Genomic DNA, 16,964 nt, shown 5'->3' with positions numbered 1-16,964 from the left:
AGATGCTGCCTGACCTGCTGAGTATTTCTAGCACTTTCTGTTTTTATTTCTATTTCGGGTATGCTGCGTGAGACTCACGGTCTCACTTTTTCAGGGTCCAGGGGTCTGCTACAGAGCTAATGGATGTTACAGCGGGGAAGCAATCGACAACGGTCTACAGGCACCCGAATTAAACAACGGCAGTATAAAACCGGCGACTATTTGTGGGGGGGGAGGAGAATTGAAGAAGCCATTTCCGTTTGGGCTGACTTGAGAATGTTGTCAAAGGCGTCGCTATATCTCTGTTGATTTGGTCCTCCTCCTTCCCGTGGTTCCCCGGGGCACGGGCAGCCTGTGGTCCTCCTCCTTCCCGTGATTCCCCGGATGGGAAGGTGAAGCGGAAGGACGGATTGAGCGATGGCTGCTTACTTGACTCACCAGCAGAAAGTGCTTCGACTTTACAAAAGGGCTCTGCGACACTTGGAATCGTGGTGTATTTTCCGGTGCGATCTTTTTCTCACTTGAGACAATGATGGGTGTTGAAAGTCAGAGAAGCTTGTGGTTTTGGGGCGGGATTGACGAACTCAGCGAGTGCAGGCAGCAGAGCCTCTGTTGAAATGCAAGAACGAGATGTTTTATTTGAGTATTTTATGTACCATTTAACTGGACTGATGCAATAAGCTAAAATGCATACATTTCCGTAAATCAAAAAATCGTTTGTTTGCATGTTTGTTCAATAGATTGTCAATTTTAAAAAAGCAACATATTGCAGATGTTGCAAATCTGAAACAAAAACAGAAAAAGCTGCAAACATTCAGCATATGTGGAGAGAGAGTGGAGTTCTGATAAATCAGGATTAGGGTTTAAGGTAGGGATTTATGCACCGCCTATTAGGGTCTATTAGGGCTCGGGGGACTGTGGGTGGTGGGGGGGGAAGTTGTCGCTGGAGTCCTCCTCAACCGTCTTCTCCCTGTGGCCGAGGAGCTCCTCCCGGAGTCGCAGCGCGGCAGCTGCAGGAAAAATGCAGAAAACAGCGCCAGCCCTTATACATGGCTGCCTTAGACCTTACAAAGGCCTTTGACACTGTCAACCACGAGGGTCTATGGAGCATCCTCCTCCGTTTCGGATGCCCCCAAAAGTTCGTCAACATCCTCCGCCTGCTGTACGACGACATGCAGGCCGTGATCCTTACGGATCCATCACAGACCCAATCCACGTCCAGACTGGAGTCAACCAGGGCTGTATCATCATCCCAACCCTCTTCTCAATCTTCCTCGCAGCCATGTTCCACCTCACAGTCAACAAGCTCCCCGCTGGAGTGGAACTAAACTACAGAACCAGTGGGAACCTGTTCAACCTTTGCCGTCTCCAGGCTAGGTCCAAGACCACCCCAACCTCTGTCGTTGAGCTGCAGTACATGGACGATGCCTGCATCTGCGCACATAGAGGCTGAACTGCAGGACATAGTCAACGTATTTACTGAGGCTTACGAAAGCATAGGCCTTGCGCTAAACATCTGTAAGACAACGGTCCTCCACCAGCCTGTCCTCACCGCACAACACTGTCCCCCAGTCATCAAAATCCATGGCGTGGCCCTGGACAACGTGGACCATTTCCCATACCTCGGGAGCCTCTTAACAACAAGAACAGACATTGATGATGAGATTCAACACTGCCTCCAGTGCACCAGTGCAGCCTTCGGCTGCCTGAGGAAAAGAGTGTTCGAAGACCAGGCCCTCAAATCTGCCACCAAGCTCATGGTGTACAGGGCTGTAGTAATACCTGCCCTCTGTGTGGCTCAGAGACATGGACCATGTACAGTAGACACCTCCAAGTCACTGGAGAAATACCACCAACAATGTCTCCGCACGATCATACAAATCCCCTGGGAGGACAGACGCACCAACATTAGCGTCCTCGACCAGGCCAACATCCCCAGCATTGAAGCACTGATCACACTTGATCAGCTTCATTGGGCAGGCCACACTGTCCGCATGCCAGACACGAGACTCCCAAAGCAAGCACTCTACTCGGAACTCCTTCACGACAAACAAGCCAAAGGTGGGCAAAGGAAACATTACAAGGACACCCTCAAAGCCTCCCTGATAAAGTGCAATATCCCCACCGACACCTGGGAGACCCTGGCCAAAGACCGCCCTCCTAATTGGAGGAAGTGCATCCGGGAGGGCGCTGAGCACCTCGAGTCTCATCACCGAGTGCATGCAGAAATCAAGCGCAGGCAGCGGAAAGAGCATGCGGCAAATCTGTCCCACTCTCCCTTACCCTCAACGACTATCTGTCCCACCTGTGACGGACTGTGGTTTTCGTATTGGACTGTTCAGCCACCTAAGGACTCATATTTTAAGAATGGAAGCAAGTCTTCCTCGATTCCGAGGGACTACCTATGATGATGATGATAAATCATCGACCTGAAATGTTAACTTTGTTTCTCTCTCCACAGGTAGTGCCTAACCTGCTGCGTTTCCAGCATTTTTCTTGTTTTTATTTCAACTGCCGTACTTTGTTACAGATGCATTTTATTTTAAAGCATTAGCGTAAAGCCTGAAACTATAAAACATTTTGTCATCTCCACAGTTCCATCACCAAACAGCAATTAAGTTCTGATTTGAAACTGAATTACTTGACAACAATTAAACGTTGTAGCTGTAAAAGTCACTGATTCACTTTAGAAAAATACACTATCCCTTACAAGAGTATTATTTGATTTATTTGAACAATGCCATTCGAGATCTGGTTTAATTTAAAAAAGACAATTTTCTAGAACATTTCCGAAACTAACTGCTTAGTTTTCTAGTGTATTTTTATTTTCAAACAATTGAGCTTTTAAAAAACTGAGCTGATTTCACTGTGATAATTAAGAGGATTTTCTAAGTAAACTAAATCAAAAATTAAAACATAATACTGAAATAAGTAGGTTGGTTGACAACTGATAAAGAAATGTATGTTAACATTTTGGGGAAGGTGGGAATCTTTTACCAGGAATTAGTTTCCAAACTTTTATATGAAAATCTAATTTTGGCTATGGTACTTAGTCTGTGACTTGTGTCTCGATTTATGTTGTGTTTTGTCTAGAAAGGAACAAAATGTTTTTTTAATGTTAAAGATAAATGTATGCTTGTACTCTTGTGGACTAGGATTTGCACCAGTTGTACTTATGATGCAGTCACTGCATCAATACAAATGTAAGATAATCTTTTGGGACAACTTTGCTACTAGCAACAACAATGCTAAAAGTAAAGCATAAAACGACTTAACAATTGGTGGTCCTGCTGTCAGAATTTGTGTTGAAAACTGACACATCAGAACACATTTCTCGTACTAATTGGGCATTGGGTGGGGGGGTGGGCTACAAAGTCAATACTAATTGGGCATTGGGTGGGGGGGTGGGCTACAAAGTCAATGAGTATTAGATGATAATTCATGTGCAAGTATTTATAGAATAAGGGAATCGTATAGATTTAATATGAATGTTGAATTCATTAGTTGCATATAGAATTGGTACCATAATTGGTTATACTGTTGAAAATAAATAGTGTCAATTGTTTTGATATGAAGGTGGAGCAGTATCTGACATTGTGCAGCTTTACCTTGGTACATTGTTAAAGTTCTTATTGTTCTGACTACACTCGACCAGCTCTGTTGGGTGGGCCACATTGTCCGCATGCCCGATCCAAGACTCCCAAAGCAAGCGCTCTACTCTGAGTTCCTACATGGCAAGCGATTCTCGGGTGGGCAGAGGAAACATTTCAAGGACACCCTCAAAGCCTCCTTGATAAAGTGCAACATCCCCATTGACACCTGGGAATCCCTGGCTAAAGACCGCCCTAAGTGGAGGAAGAGCATCTGGGAGGGTGCTGAGCACCTCGAGTCTCGTTGCTGAGAGCATGCAGAAAACAAGTGTGTGGCAAACCAAACTCCCCACTCACCCTTTCCTTCAACGACTTTCTGCCCCACCTGTGACAGAGACTGTAATTCCCATATTGGACTGTACAGTCACCTGACAACTCACTTTGAGAGTGGAAGCAAGTCTTCCTCGATTTTGAGGGACTGCCTATGATATGATGATGATGATAATGATTGCTCTGTACCTGTTAGGGTCTTTTTTATTGACTTAAATAATTTAACATTCCAGCAACTAGAGTCTTCAGATTTATGTGCTAACTTCATCCAACCCTTGCATTGATTTGCATCCTTTGATGACTGCATCTTGTATGTTATTTCCCTTTATCCCAGCTTTGCCTTTCCTTCTCCTTTTGATACGTTCATACTAAAGTATTTTCTCTTACCATTCCAACTCACACTATTTGTAAAGTTCTTGCAGCTGTTGTTAACTCACATTATCACTTTGAAAGCTGTGGCCTAATCCATGATCAGTATAGCTTTTAGAATGACCGTTCCACTGATGATCCCATTGCCTATGTTACTTTATTATATATTTGTTCTCTGGACATGGGCGATGCTAGCTGGATTTATTGCCTGTCCCCTCTTGCCCCGAGATGGTGCTGGTGAACTGCAGTCCCTATGATGATGATGTTGGATAGATAATTCCATGATTTTGACTCAGAATGGTGTATGACTTGGAGGGGAACTTGAAGGTGATTATGTTCCCACGATATTGCTCCTTTTTTGTCGTTCTAGGTAGTAGAGGTAACAGGGCTAGGAGGTGTTGTTGAAATAACTTTGTTGAGTTGCTGCAGTGCATCCTGCAGATGACGCATAACTGCAGCCAATTTGCGCCGATGAAGGGACCAGATATTGAGCCCAGTGACGCAGACTGTTCTATCCTGAATGGTGTTGCGCTTCTTTGACTGCTGCTGTAGCTGCATCCATCCAAGCATGTGGTGAGTAATCCATCGCACTCCTGATTTGAGCTTTGTAGATGGTGAAAATGCCCTGAGCCAGAAAATGAGGCAATTCTAACAGAGTATCCAGTCTCTGCCCTGCTCTTGTTGATATAACTGATCCAATTAAGCTTCTAGTCGATGGTGACCATTGAAGGTTGGGTGGATAATTGGGCATTTTCATGATGGAGATGGTCATTGCCTGGCACTTAAATGGCAGGTAACATTCATGCCACACATCAGCCCAAGCCTGGATGTTGTTGCCCAGGTGCTATTGTGGGCTGTTTCATTATCAGAGCAGTTGTGAATGGAGCAGAACACTAGAATTGTCAATGAACAGCCCCACTCCTGAAGTTGTGTTGGAAGGAAGGTGATTGATTGAGCAGGTGATGCTAAGTGTTGGGTTCAGTTATGCTTCCCTGAGTTACTTCTGCAATGGTATTCCAGGGCTGCAATGACAGGCCTCCAATGACAATCTTCCTTTGTGTTAAATAGGATTCCAGTCACTGGGGGATGTTCTCCATGACCGTCATTGACCCTGTTTGGCTATGTCGCCTTGGTGCCATAATAATTGGAGTGCTGCATCAATTATTGCGGGAAGCTACTCTGGTACTAATGCCTCTGGAATTCAACTGTTGAATACTTTGAATCATTTGGCATCACCAAATGACATCTTGATATCCTTTGACTGAGTTTGGCACCATACATGCATACATGCTAATAATTTACCAAAATATGGTTTATTAGAACTATATAGCCATCTGATTTGCTCCAGATTGCTATACTGTGCTATCAATGACTCATCCTTTGAGTTTTATCCTAGCTCTGACTCTTGCTCTATTCCTTCCTATCACCGGCCCCTTCCACTTAACCAAACTTATCCAGCATTTTGCTGATTTTTTTTCAATTTCCTTCAGCTCACACATCCTTGGACACTGCCGTTATTCCTAACAGTCTAATGCAGTGGTGGGCAAAATATGGGATATGGCCCACCAAGTCATTCTATCCGGCCCACTGGACGGGACAGAAATAGAATTTGAGTCGGAGCTTGAGCTGCACATTCATCTATCCACTTTCACTTCTGAAGGGTCAGAGACAGACCTGAACTGCCGCCAAGGAAAAAACATAGTAATACTTCATTCAAATTAATAATTCGCAAAAACGATTCTCCCTGGCCAATCTTCAAAGGATCTGTTCCGTGATTCTGGGCCACAATGGCAGAGTAGGCTCGAGGGGCCAAATGGCCTACTCCTGCTCCTATTTCTTATGTAAATAGAACGGTACCCTCTTCAGAGCCTGTGTCAGCATCAATTTCCCATCTCAAATCATCCTTATGTCCCTCTGCAAAGATTACTAACACCGTCTCATCTGGTGCCAGATGAAAACTCCCCTGCCGTACCCAGAATGCACTGCCTATTAGAATATGCCCTATCCATTTTAGAGTGGCGTCATGGCTGTTCACCTCCACAAATATTTTACCGAAGAAGTGACCGGCACTGCATCTTTCCTCTCCCGGTATCCAGAGTACGACGGCAGAGGAGTTTTCATCTGGCACCAGATGAGACGGTGTTAGTAATCTTTGCAGAGGGACATAAGGATGATTTGAGATGGGAAATTGATGCTGACACAGGCTCTGAAGAGGATATCGTTCTATTTACATAAGAAATAGGAGCAGGAGTAGGCCATTTGGCCCCTCGAGCCTACTCCGCCATTTAATAAGATCATGGCTGATCTGACCTTGGCCTCAACTTTTCTATGTTTCAACTCCACTTCCCTGCCTGCTCCCCATAACCCTTGACTCTTTATCATTCAAAAAACTTTTTATCTCCATCATAAATATATTCAATGAATATTTCACAGCACTGATTTACACAGACTGGAAGCGACCACAATATTTTCACCTTTTGTCTTTGATTCATTTCTAAGCAATATTGAATACGTTATGTATGTAAGGTAGAATCGGACTACTATTTGAATTTGTTTATACAATTTCGATGTTTATGCAATGTTCCCATCACTCTTGTTTCGCGCGTGGTTCCTTTAAATTTGCAGCCATGCATGCGCTGTATCTCTTCTAGTGGCAGGAGCTGGGTAGCAGCCTGCGCAGGACTGCGCGATTTTTGCGTGACTGTGCAGCCATGCGCCTAAGGGGGCACATTGGTGGGCGGCCTTTAACAGCTCACCAAAACTTGTTAAGTGGCTCTCCAGCCTAAATAATTGCCCACCCCTGGTCTAATAGATGATTCACTGCATTTGATCTCCATGCACCCTTGAAGGGCAGTGAACGTTATTTTTCTTTATATTGTTCAAAAACAGTTTCTTCACATCGCTTGTACTACCAGTAACTAGTGGTGTGCCGCAGGGATCAGTGCTGGGACCCCAACTATTTACAATATGTATTAACGACTTGGAGGAAGGGACTGAGTGTAACGTAGCCAAGTTTGCTGATGATACAAAGATGGGAGGAGGACACATACAATCTGCAAAAGGACATAGACAGGCTAAGTGAATGGGCAAAAATTTGGCAGATGGAGTATAATGTTGGAAAATGTGAGGTCATGTACTTTGGCAGAAAAAAATCAAAGAGCAAGATATTATTTAAATGGAGAAAGATTGCAAAGTGCTGCAGTACAACGGGACCTGGAGGTACTTGTTCATGAAACACAAAAGGATAGTATGCAGGTACAGCAAGTGATCAGGAAGGCAAGTGGAATCTTGGCCTTTATTGCAAAGGGGATGGAGTATAAAAGCAGGGCAGTCTTGCTACAGTTATACAGGCTATTGGTGAGTCCACACCTGGAATACTACGTGCAGTTTTGGTTTCCATATTTACGAAAGGATATACTTGCTTTGGAGGCAATTCAGAGAAGGTTCACTAAGTTGATTCTGGAGATGAGGGAATTGACATATGAGGAAAGATTGAGTAGGTTGGGCCTCTACTCATTGGAATTCAGAAGAATGAGAGGTGATCTTATCGAAACGTATAAGACTATGAAGGGGCTTGACAAGGTGGATGCAGAGAGGATGTTTCCACTGATGGGGGAGACTAGAACTAGAGGGCATAATAGAATAAGGGGTCGCCCATTTAAAACTGAGATGAGAAATTTCTTCTGAGGGTTGTAAATCTGTGGAATTCGCTGCCTCCGAGCAGTGGAACCTGGGGCATTGAATAAATTTAAGACAGAAATAGGCAGTTTCTTAAATTATAAGGGGTTATGGTGAGCGAGCAGGGAAGTGGAGCTGAGTCCATGATCAGATCAGCCATGATCTTATTGAATGGCGGAGCAGGCTCGGGGGGCCGTATGGCCTACACCTGCTCCTAGTTCTTATAACAAACAGCAATCATCATTTAGCTATCATCAATCCAACCCTAATCCCCATCTATCAACATTCTTCGCTTTACTATATCTTCTCCCCTCAAATGGAGTTCCCACATCTGTTTGGTTGTTGGAAGTTGTTACCAAGACACTGTTTCCTGTTTTGTGCCAAACATTTATTTTTTTCTCCACTTATAAAAGCCAATTCGTACAATCTTATAGCGCAGAGGGACGCCATTCAGACTATTGTATCCGTGCCGGCTCTTAGTTTTAGCATTCTTGGATTAGGAGGAAAAAGTGAGCTTGGGTTCCTGTTCCTGAACCTTCAGTATGTCTACTGGAAGTATTTGTTTGCGAATGTCAAATGAGGATAGGATTGAGCTTGGTTGCTTGATATTGAGCAGTAATATACGTAATAGCATCTCTTGTGGGAGAAGCACCATTAAAGGAGGAATTTATTTGAAGGCAGCTTTTTCTTTAAAGGATATGATTTCTATTTTAAATATCATTTTGTAAAGGAACTTCAATAAATTTGAAGAAACACCACTGCGATTGCTATTGGCGTAGGTTTCTATTTAAACAGTAACACTTTGTACTTGTGACATTCTGTGAAGGAACTGCAACCTTGCTAAAATTCTACCAATTTAAAGATAACTTTACAATTAGAATTTAGTGCATCAGAGTTTCTATTTCAAAACAAAGGCTTTTGATTTTAGGACTAATGCCAGTAACCAAGCCCCCATGAAACCCTAAGTACTGCTGAAGATGCTGATTTGGCCCACCTAGCTAATTCTTTAATGTAAATCTACAATTTTCCCTCCTCCAGGCACAGCATTTAGCTGCCTGTTGAATGACTCCACAGGTTTTACCTCCACTACTCCACCAGTGTGTACTGGTGTGACTTTATTTGGAGCATTTCATTTTGTCTCTGTATGGAATGACAGTGTTAGCGTAGAGCACACCTTCAGTACCAGCATCACAGGGGATGCAGCTAACGTCGTTTAGCATTAGATTTGGGTAGACAATGTGTGTGTATTTAAAGTATTTATTCCTTTCAGAATTGTTTTGGAGATTATAAGCAGAAAACTTTGCGTTTAAGCATTGTTTATTTTTCATGCAAGAAAACATGTATTTGTTCAAAGCTGATTTTGACCTGAATTCAAGAAGTTAACGTCACAAACTATTCATTACAGGCCGCTGAGCTAGTTAAAGCTAAACTGTGTCTGTGGACGACAAAAGAAACAGAAACTCGTCACTAGTGGATCAAAGAAACTTTTTTTTTGGAAAAATAATTTTTCTGGAGCACCATTAAATCCATTGAGATCCACAGCGGTCAGTGGGACATTGGTGTTGAGCACTTTCTCCTCCCAGCACTATCTAGATAGGGAACCTTTTTGTAACTGACAAACAAGGAAAAGGTCACAATAGCAATGTTTGATTAAAATTAATTAAAATTGTGATAGTTGCAGAGTGCAGAATGTGCTGCTGTTGGAATGAATTGTGAAAATGCAGTTCCTGGGTTAAAATTAAATACTGCTGCATTTGTGACATTTACTTTTTTTCCCCCCCAATTAGAGACAAATACCGTTTTTATGCCTGCATGCTGCGAGCAAGGTTTGATGAAAATCGAGATGAAAAGGACATGGTAAAGGCTACTAAGTTGCTGAAAGCTGGTGAGGAGGAATTCTGGTCTAAGCAACATCCTCAGCCCTACATTTTCCCTGATTCTCCTGGAGGCACGTCTTATGAGAGATATGATTGCTACAAGGTGTGAGGTGAAATTCAAACTATATAAAATTAATATGTAGCTACAATATATAAAAAATCTTGTCTATACATTACCTGTATTTTGTCAGTTGGAGAAAGTCAATGCTAATTTTTTACACCTGAAACAGGTTCTAATTTCTAATACAACGTTGGGGGGGGGGGGAGAGAGGGAGAGGGGAGAAAGAGAGAAAAAGCAGTAGAAAGGAAGATCGCCTCTTTCCTCATTCTAATTTCATTTCTTTTTAAATAAACAAGTTAAATTTTTAAAGGAAACGGGGAAATAGATAGGAAGGTTATGAAGCAAACTGGTTAAGGGTGAGGAGGCACCTGGTCTCTTACCATCTGCCTTGGAGGGGGTGGGGGGGGGGGAACGCTAAAGGTGAAGTGAATAACAGTGGAGCAGGGGGGAGGGGGAAGAGGTAGAGATAGTGATGGGAGTGAGCAGGTAGGAAGAGGAATCAGTAGTGGGAAGCTAAATGAGATGTGGTAAGAGCAAGGATGGGGGGCGGTGTGGGGTGCATCAACGATTGGAGGAGGGGATGGGAATGGGCCTCTGAAGACCATATTTTAGCAGCAATCCCTGCCGCAAATGCAACTACCAGTCATTCTGTGACTCCTTTCTTTGCCTGTGGAGTTATGGGAGAGAAGTAGAAAAGAAAGAGACAGAAGTAGATGCTGAGACAGAGAAATAGCAGCAGAAAGATAGCATTGGCAAGTAAGAGAGTGATTATATTCTATAACTTGTCATGTGCACTGTCACTCTCAATCAACTGGTAATGTATTTAAAATATTGCAGCTGTGTACTTTTCCAGTCAAGCTTTTCCATTATAGTTTCCTACATTCATATTTATTGTAGAACTTGCCTCTGTAAACATATTAGGTAGTAATTATACCCTCCCAATAGTGGTGGCATTGTATCACCTCTGTTTGTCTCCCAGTTCCACTGCAACCACTGCAACAAACTCTACTTCTTGATTCCCAGCTTGCCATAAATGTTTCTGTTTAACTGCGAATGCACATCAGGAATTTTAGTGCTGTATGCCCACCATTTTCCAACCATTTTAATGGATGGAAAACTGGGCAGTATACACCTGTACTATTTTGTAAAATACCCTTTACATATATTATTTCTCCATTTAATACTACAGGTAAACTACTGCTATCTCTCCACATTTCTCCCCTATATCCTACCTTTTGGAATTTAGCGATTCACACTAGGTTGCCGCTATCGTCCAAGTGGTGTTCTTCACATGTGAACATAGACATGGAGGGTCAGTGCCTAACCACCCACAAAAGGCCATTAAAAACATATGAAAATGACCAACAGGAAAAGACCTACTGGTCCATCCAGCTTGGCCCATACAGTTGCGATGCTTTATGCACCACAATAAATCCAATAAGGAATTGAAGAGAAACCTTGTTACCCAGAGAGTGGTTAGAATGTGGAATTCACTAACACATGGATTAGTTGAGACGAATTGCATGGATGGCTTTCAGGAGAAGCTAAAAAATGTACATAAGGAAGAAAGGCGAAGAAAGATATGTAAATGGGGTGGGAGGAAGCTTGCAAACTCTATGTAATAGACCCAGAGCATCTAGAACTGCTTGTAGGAGCCGAGCATCCTCCACAGTCCTAACACTTATGCATATCTTGGTATCATCCGCAAATTTGAAGATCATGCTATCTTATAGAGAAGCCCTTTATGTAGTACTTTATCAAATACTTTCTAAAAGTTCACTTTCCTGGTGACTTCTCCAAAAAATATTGGTAAGATGTGACCTTTTCCAAAGTGGTTTTGGATGTCCCTGATGTGGCCTTCTCTTTGTCATATATTGCATTCTTAACAATTCCCTTAAGCATCTTGCCTATTACTGCTGTTAAGCTAATAAACTTAGTTACCCAGATCTGCTTTAATCCCCATTTCAAAGATTGGAACTACATTAGTCGTCCCCTAGTCTGAGTCCACACTCCAGTGAGCTCTTAAAGATACGAGCATAGGCCCGGCATACCTCCTGTCCCATCTCCCCACGGACCGTCGGGTGGATATCATCCAGGCCAGCATTCCTATCTATTTTAAAGTTCTTTATTCTTTATAACAATATGTTCATCTATTTCAATAGCACTTTTATTGCTAATAGCACAATTTAATTCTGTGTGTTGAGCATCATCTTCAAGAGTGAAAACCTGATGCAAAGTACTCATTTAGTATATCCACCACATCGAGAGTCCTTTCTAACCTGTCCTTGAACATCTTTCAGTGGCTCAATATAGTCTTTGTCGGTCTTCTAACTCTTTTTACGTAGCTGAAAAAGCTTTTCCCGTTGCTACCACAATTGTTTACGATCTCTTTCCATTAACCTTTTGGCTGATCTGACAGCTGCCTTAGTTTTTTTTTTAACTGTTTTGAGTGAAACCCTGTCCTTGCCAAGTGTCTGCAAATGCTTGCTTCCAGCATGGATTGTTGGAGGAAGGTGAGCTTTCTTTCTATCTCTACAGCTTGGTGAAATCTGTTAGTTGTAGCAATTCTACTGATGCCTTGGCTGTGATTTCCTAACTCAGCGCAGACCTGGAATTGTCCGATCCGCTTGCATACTGATCTATCCAGCACTTGGTATACTTTTTCTGATACTGAGCTTCTTGGAGACTTTAAGATAAGTTTGGGGAGAAGTCTAGGGTCTGTGTTCTAGAGAATTAGTGCCTTAAGTCTGCAAGGTAAACTCATACAGGTTATAAGCATGACTGAATTACAGAATTGTAAATTTTCATTAAAGCATTGATGGTTTTGCACTTGCTTGTAACCTGCTTTGATGTATCTAATGGGTGACCAAAAATTTCTCATTTCTTAACTCATTCCCCAAAGTTGTTGCTGCTCTATTACTGATGTGTAACGTGTGAATATCAAAAAGTTGATTTATTACTGTATTGAAGTTAATCTTTAAATCCAGAATTTTAAATTTATTTAAGATATGTTTTCCTCTACTTCTGGTAGACACCTGAGTACTACCTGGATTACTGGCATCCATCTGAGAAGGCAATGTACCCAGATTATTTTGCCAAGCGAGAGCAATGGAAGCAGCTGCGTCTCCTGAGCTGGGACAAAGAGGTGGGTACAAGGTCATTGTAATGTTGTGTGTGCTGCCTTTATCCTATAATAGTTCAAAGTATCTTGGTTACCTGCTTTCCATTTGCTTAAAGAATAATATAATTGAATAAGTTCAATCTGCAGCAGCTTTTAGGACCCTGCTCTGTTGTGTGGTTGGCACATCAGAACAATCAAATGTATTATGATAAAGACCATTCCTTTGAAAAGTGCTTTCATTGTGCTTTTCTCCATCACAGACCACCATAAAGAAGAATTTCATAATTTCTTTTAAAAGGGAATTAGATAGTTGGTTGAAAAAGAGGAATATTAAAGAGTATGGAGAGTGAGCAGTAGAGTTGGATTAGAAGAGATGGCTTAGAGAAAAACAGCGGCAGAGACTTTGAGCTGCAACATTCTATTATTCCTGACTTATCATCTGTATAAAATCCTTTCAGAATATTACCAGAGTTTTGGTGAGGTGACACCTTTTGATCAGTAGAAATTGCATTTCTTTTAACTGCTCTGATCACAGAGCAGAAGAAGAGATCAAGTTTTACTGTTATGTCACAGTTGTATGGACTCGGCTATTATAATCTGGTTGCTTATTGAGGATCTTTATCCTCCTTTCCACTGAGATTTCTCCTCTTGCAGGTTAGTGGAGTGACCTCCTTTCAGCATACCATCGCCTGCCTCATCTTGGTCAAGAAATATGAAGAACATTTGATAAATTGGGACTGTTTTCATTAGAACAGATGAGAATACGGAGTGATTTGATATAGGCGTCTAAAATGATAATGGGGAGGAACAAAGTAGATGGAAATAGACAGTTACTAGTGATTGTGGGATCTAGAACAAAAGGACATTGATGCAAGATAAAATGAGAGATTTAGGATAGCTAGCAGGAGAAGCTTTTTTTTTTAAAACACAGTGGGTTGTGAGGGTCTGAAATGCATTACTGGAGTTAGTGATTGCAGCAGAGACCGTGTTAACATTTAAGAATAGGTTAAATTGGTGTTTGAAGGAAAGAAGGATATGGGAACAGTGTAGGCACATGAAATTAGGACAACTGTCCATGTGAAAGATTAAGAACATAAGAAATAGGAACAGGATTGGACATTTGGCCCCTGAGCCTGCTCCACCATTCAATAAGATCATGACTGATCTGATCTAGGCCTCAATGCCACTTCCCTGCCTGCTCCCCATAACCCTTGACTCCCTTATCATTCAAAAATCTGTCTATCTCCACCTTAAATATATTCAATGACCCAGCCTGTACACCAAATAGACTGGTTGGGCCAAACAGCCTTTTTCCATGTTGTAATTTCTGTATAAAAGAAAGACGGACTTGCATTTATATAGTGCCTTTCTTGACCTCAGGGTGTCCATAGGTGCTTTACAGCCAATGAAGTATTCTTTGACGAGGAGTCACTGTTATAAATGTAGGAAATGCAGCAGTAAATTTGCACACACTTTGATAATGACGAGATTATCTGTTGTTTTAGTGATGTTGGTTGAGGGATAAATATTGGCCACTTCGAAATAGTGCCATGGAATCTTTTACCTTCTCCTGAGAGGGCAGCCTAGCCCTTGGTTTAACCTCTCGTCCAAAAGATGGCATTTCTTAGGTGTCAGCCTAGATTTTGTACTTTTTGACTCGGGCAAAAGTGCTACCAACTGAGCCACGGCTAACACTAATGGATGGATCAGTTGTGTGTTTAATCTTAAAAGTCTGTAGTAAAAATTGATTGACACATTGTTGACCTTTTTTAGCAAAAATGTGGCTACATTCTGTCCGTATACAACATTGAAGGTGCTGAAAATCAAATCATCATTTTGACAATGGGTTTAGAGTTCTAAATTTAGTCCAACTATGTATGAACTCTACTTCTGTGTATGGAAATCTAAAATCATTATTGTAGGCATACCTGTGAAAATTGCAATATGGAATTACTTGATGTTGTAGTAGAAGGTGGGATTAGAGAAATGGAAGGGTATCTGTGGGGTAACATTTTGTTTTCTTCCGCTCTGTAGGTAAAGCAGCTGCAGGAGGAAGTGACCAATAATCCGAAGAGTGAGGCTCTGCCACCAGCTCGGAAGGAGAGTGACCTTCCTCCACTGTGGTGGAACATCGTCACAAGACCCCGTGAACGACCAACATAGAGGTCCAACAGTTAAAGCGGATAGGAAAAAAATGGTGCCAGTGTTGTCAACAGCAGATTATTTATCGAGAGTTGACGTCTACGCTCTGTTCCAAAACGTTTCTGTAAACTTAATGACATCTAATAAATATCTAAAATTAAATGTTTGTCTTCATTTTACACTATCCCAAATAACCACATCTTGTATTTATACAGCACCTTTAACACAGTAAACTGTTCCAAGGCACTTCACAGGAGCATTATAAAACAAAATTTGACAACAAGCCACATAAGCAGATATTAGGGCAGATGACTGGTCAAATCGGTAGGTTTTAAGGAGCGTTTTAAAGGAAGAGAGATAGAGGTTCAGGGAGGGAATTCCAGAGTATAGGTTCTTGGAGCTGAAGGCCACCAAGGTAGAATGGTACAGCACAGGAGGCCATTCGGCCCATTGAACCCGTGCCGGCTCTCTGCAAGAGCACTTCACCTAGTTGCACTCCCCCGCTCTTTCTCCGTAGCCATGCAATTTTTTTTCTCCCTTCAAGTACTTATCCAATTCCCTTTTGAAAGCCACGGTTGATTCTGCCTCTACCACCCTCTAAGGAGTGCATTTCAGATCATAACCACTCACTGCATAAAAAGGCTTTTCCTCATGTCGCTGTTGATTCTTCTGCCAATCGTCTTAAATCTGTGTCCTCTGGTTGTTGGCCATTCTGCCAATGGGAACAGTTTGTATCTATCTACTCTGTCTGGACCACTCATGATTTTGAATAACTGTCTCAAATCTCCTCTCAACCTTCTCTGCTCTAAGGAGAACAAACCCAGCTTCTCCAGTCTATCAATGTAACTGAAGTCCCTCATCTCTGGAACCATTTTTGTAACTCTTTTCTGCACCCTCTCCATGGCCTTCACATCCGTCCTAAAGTGCGGTGCCCAGAATTGGGCACAATATTCCAGTTGAGGTCACACCAGTGTTCTATAAAGGTTCATCATAACTTACTTGCTTTTGTACTTTATGCCTCTGTTTATGAAGCCCAGAGTCCCGTATGCTTTTTTAACCACTTTCTCAACCTGCCCTGCCACCTTCAATGATTTGTGCACATATGCTCCCAGGTCTCTCTATTCCTGCACCCCATTTAGAGTTGTACCCTTTATTTTATATTGCCTCTCCTCGATCTTTGTCAAAATGTATCACTTTGCACTTTTCTGCATTACATTTCATCTGCCACATGTCTGCCCATTCCACCAGCCTGTTTGTCTTCTTGAAGTCTATCACTATCCTCACTGTTCACTATACTTCCAAGTTTTGTGGCACCTGAAAATTTTGAACCCAAGTTCAGATATTAATTTATATCAAGAAAAGCAATGGTCCTACTACTGACCCCTAGGGAACACCACTGTGTACTTTCCTCCAGTCTGAAAAACAACCACTTCTGTCTGTTTCCTGTCACTTAGCCAATTTCATATCCATGCTGCCACTGTCCCTTTTATTCCATGGGCTTCAACTTTGCTGACATGCCTATTACTTTTATTAAACATCTTTTGGAAGTCCATGTCCACATCAACCGCATTGCCCTCATCAACTCTCTGTTACCTAATCAAAAAACTCAAATCAAGTTAGTTAAACACGATTTGCCTTTAATAAATCTGTGCTGGCTTTCCTTAATTAATCCACGCTTGTCCAAGTGACTGTTAATTTTGTCCTGGATTATCATTTCTAAAAGCTTCCCCACCACTGAGGTTAAACTGACTGGCCTGTATTTGCTGGGTTTATCTTTGCGCTTTTTTTTGAACAAGAGTATAACATTTGCAATTCTC

The 16,964-nt window shown here is 42.1% G+C and overlaps 1 protein-coding gene across 1 annotated transcript; it reads left to right on the top strand.

Annotated features, from left to right (window-relative positions):
- Window positions 1-343: 343 nt before the first annotated feature.
- Window positions 344-15,309, top strand: ndufb9 (NADH:ubiquinone oxidoreductase subunit B9). Its single transcript, XM_070873464.1, has 4 exons — window positions 344-482; window positions 9,734-9,926; window positions 12,916-13,029; window positions 15,040-15,309. Exons 1-4 carry the CDS (start codon window positions 397-399, stop codon window positions 15,166-15,168), a joined length of 522 nt encoding a protein of 173 aa, XP_070729565.1. The 5' UTR covers window positions 344-396; the 3' UTR covers window positions 15,169-15,309.
- Window positions 15,310-16,964: the final 1,655 nt, after the last annotated feature.

This window comes from Pristiophorus japonicus, chromosome 1 (assembly GCF_044704955.1).
Source record: "Pristiophorus japonicus isolate sPriJap1 chromosome 1, sPriJap1.hap1, whole genome shotgun sequence".
NCBI classification, from domain to species: Eukaryota; Metazoa; Chordata; class Chondrichthyes; family Pristiophoridae; genus Pristiophorus; species Pristiophorus japonicus.
The sequence above is the reverse complement of the archived record's forward strand: the minus strand, read 5'-3'. Positions and strand labels throughout refer to the sequence as shown.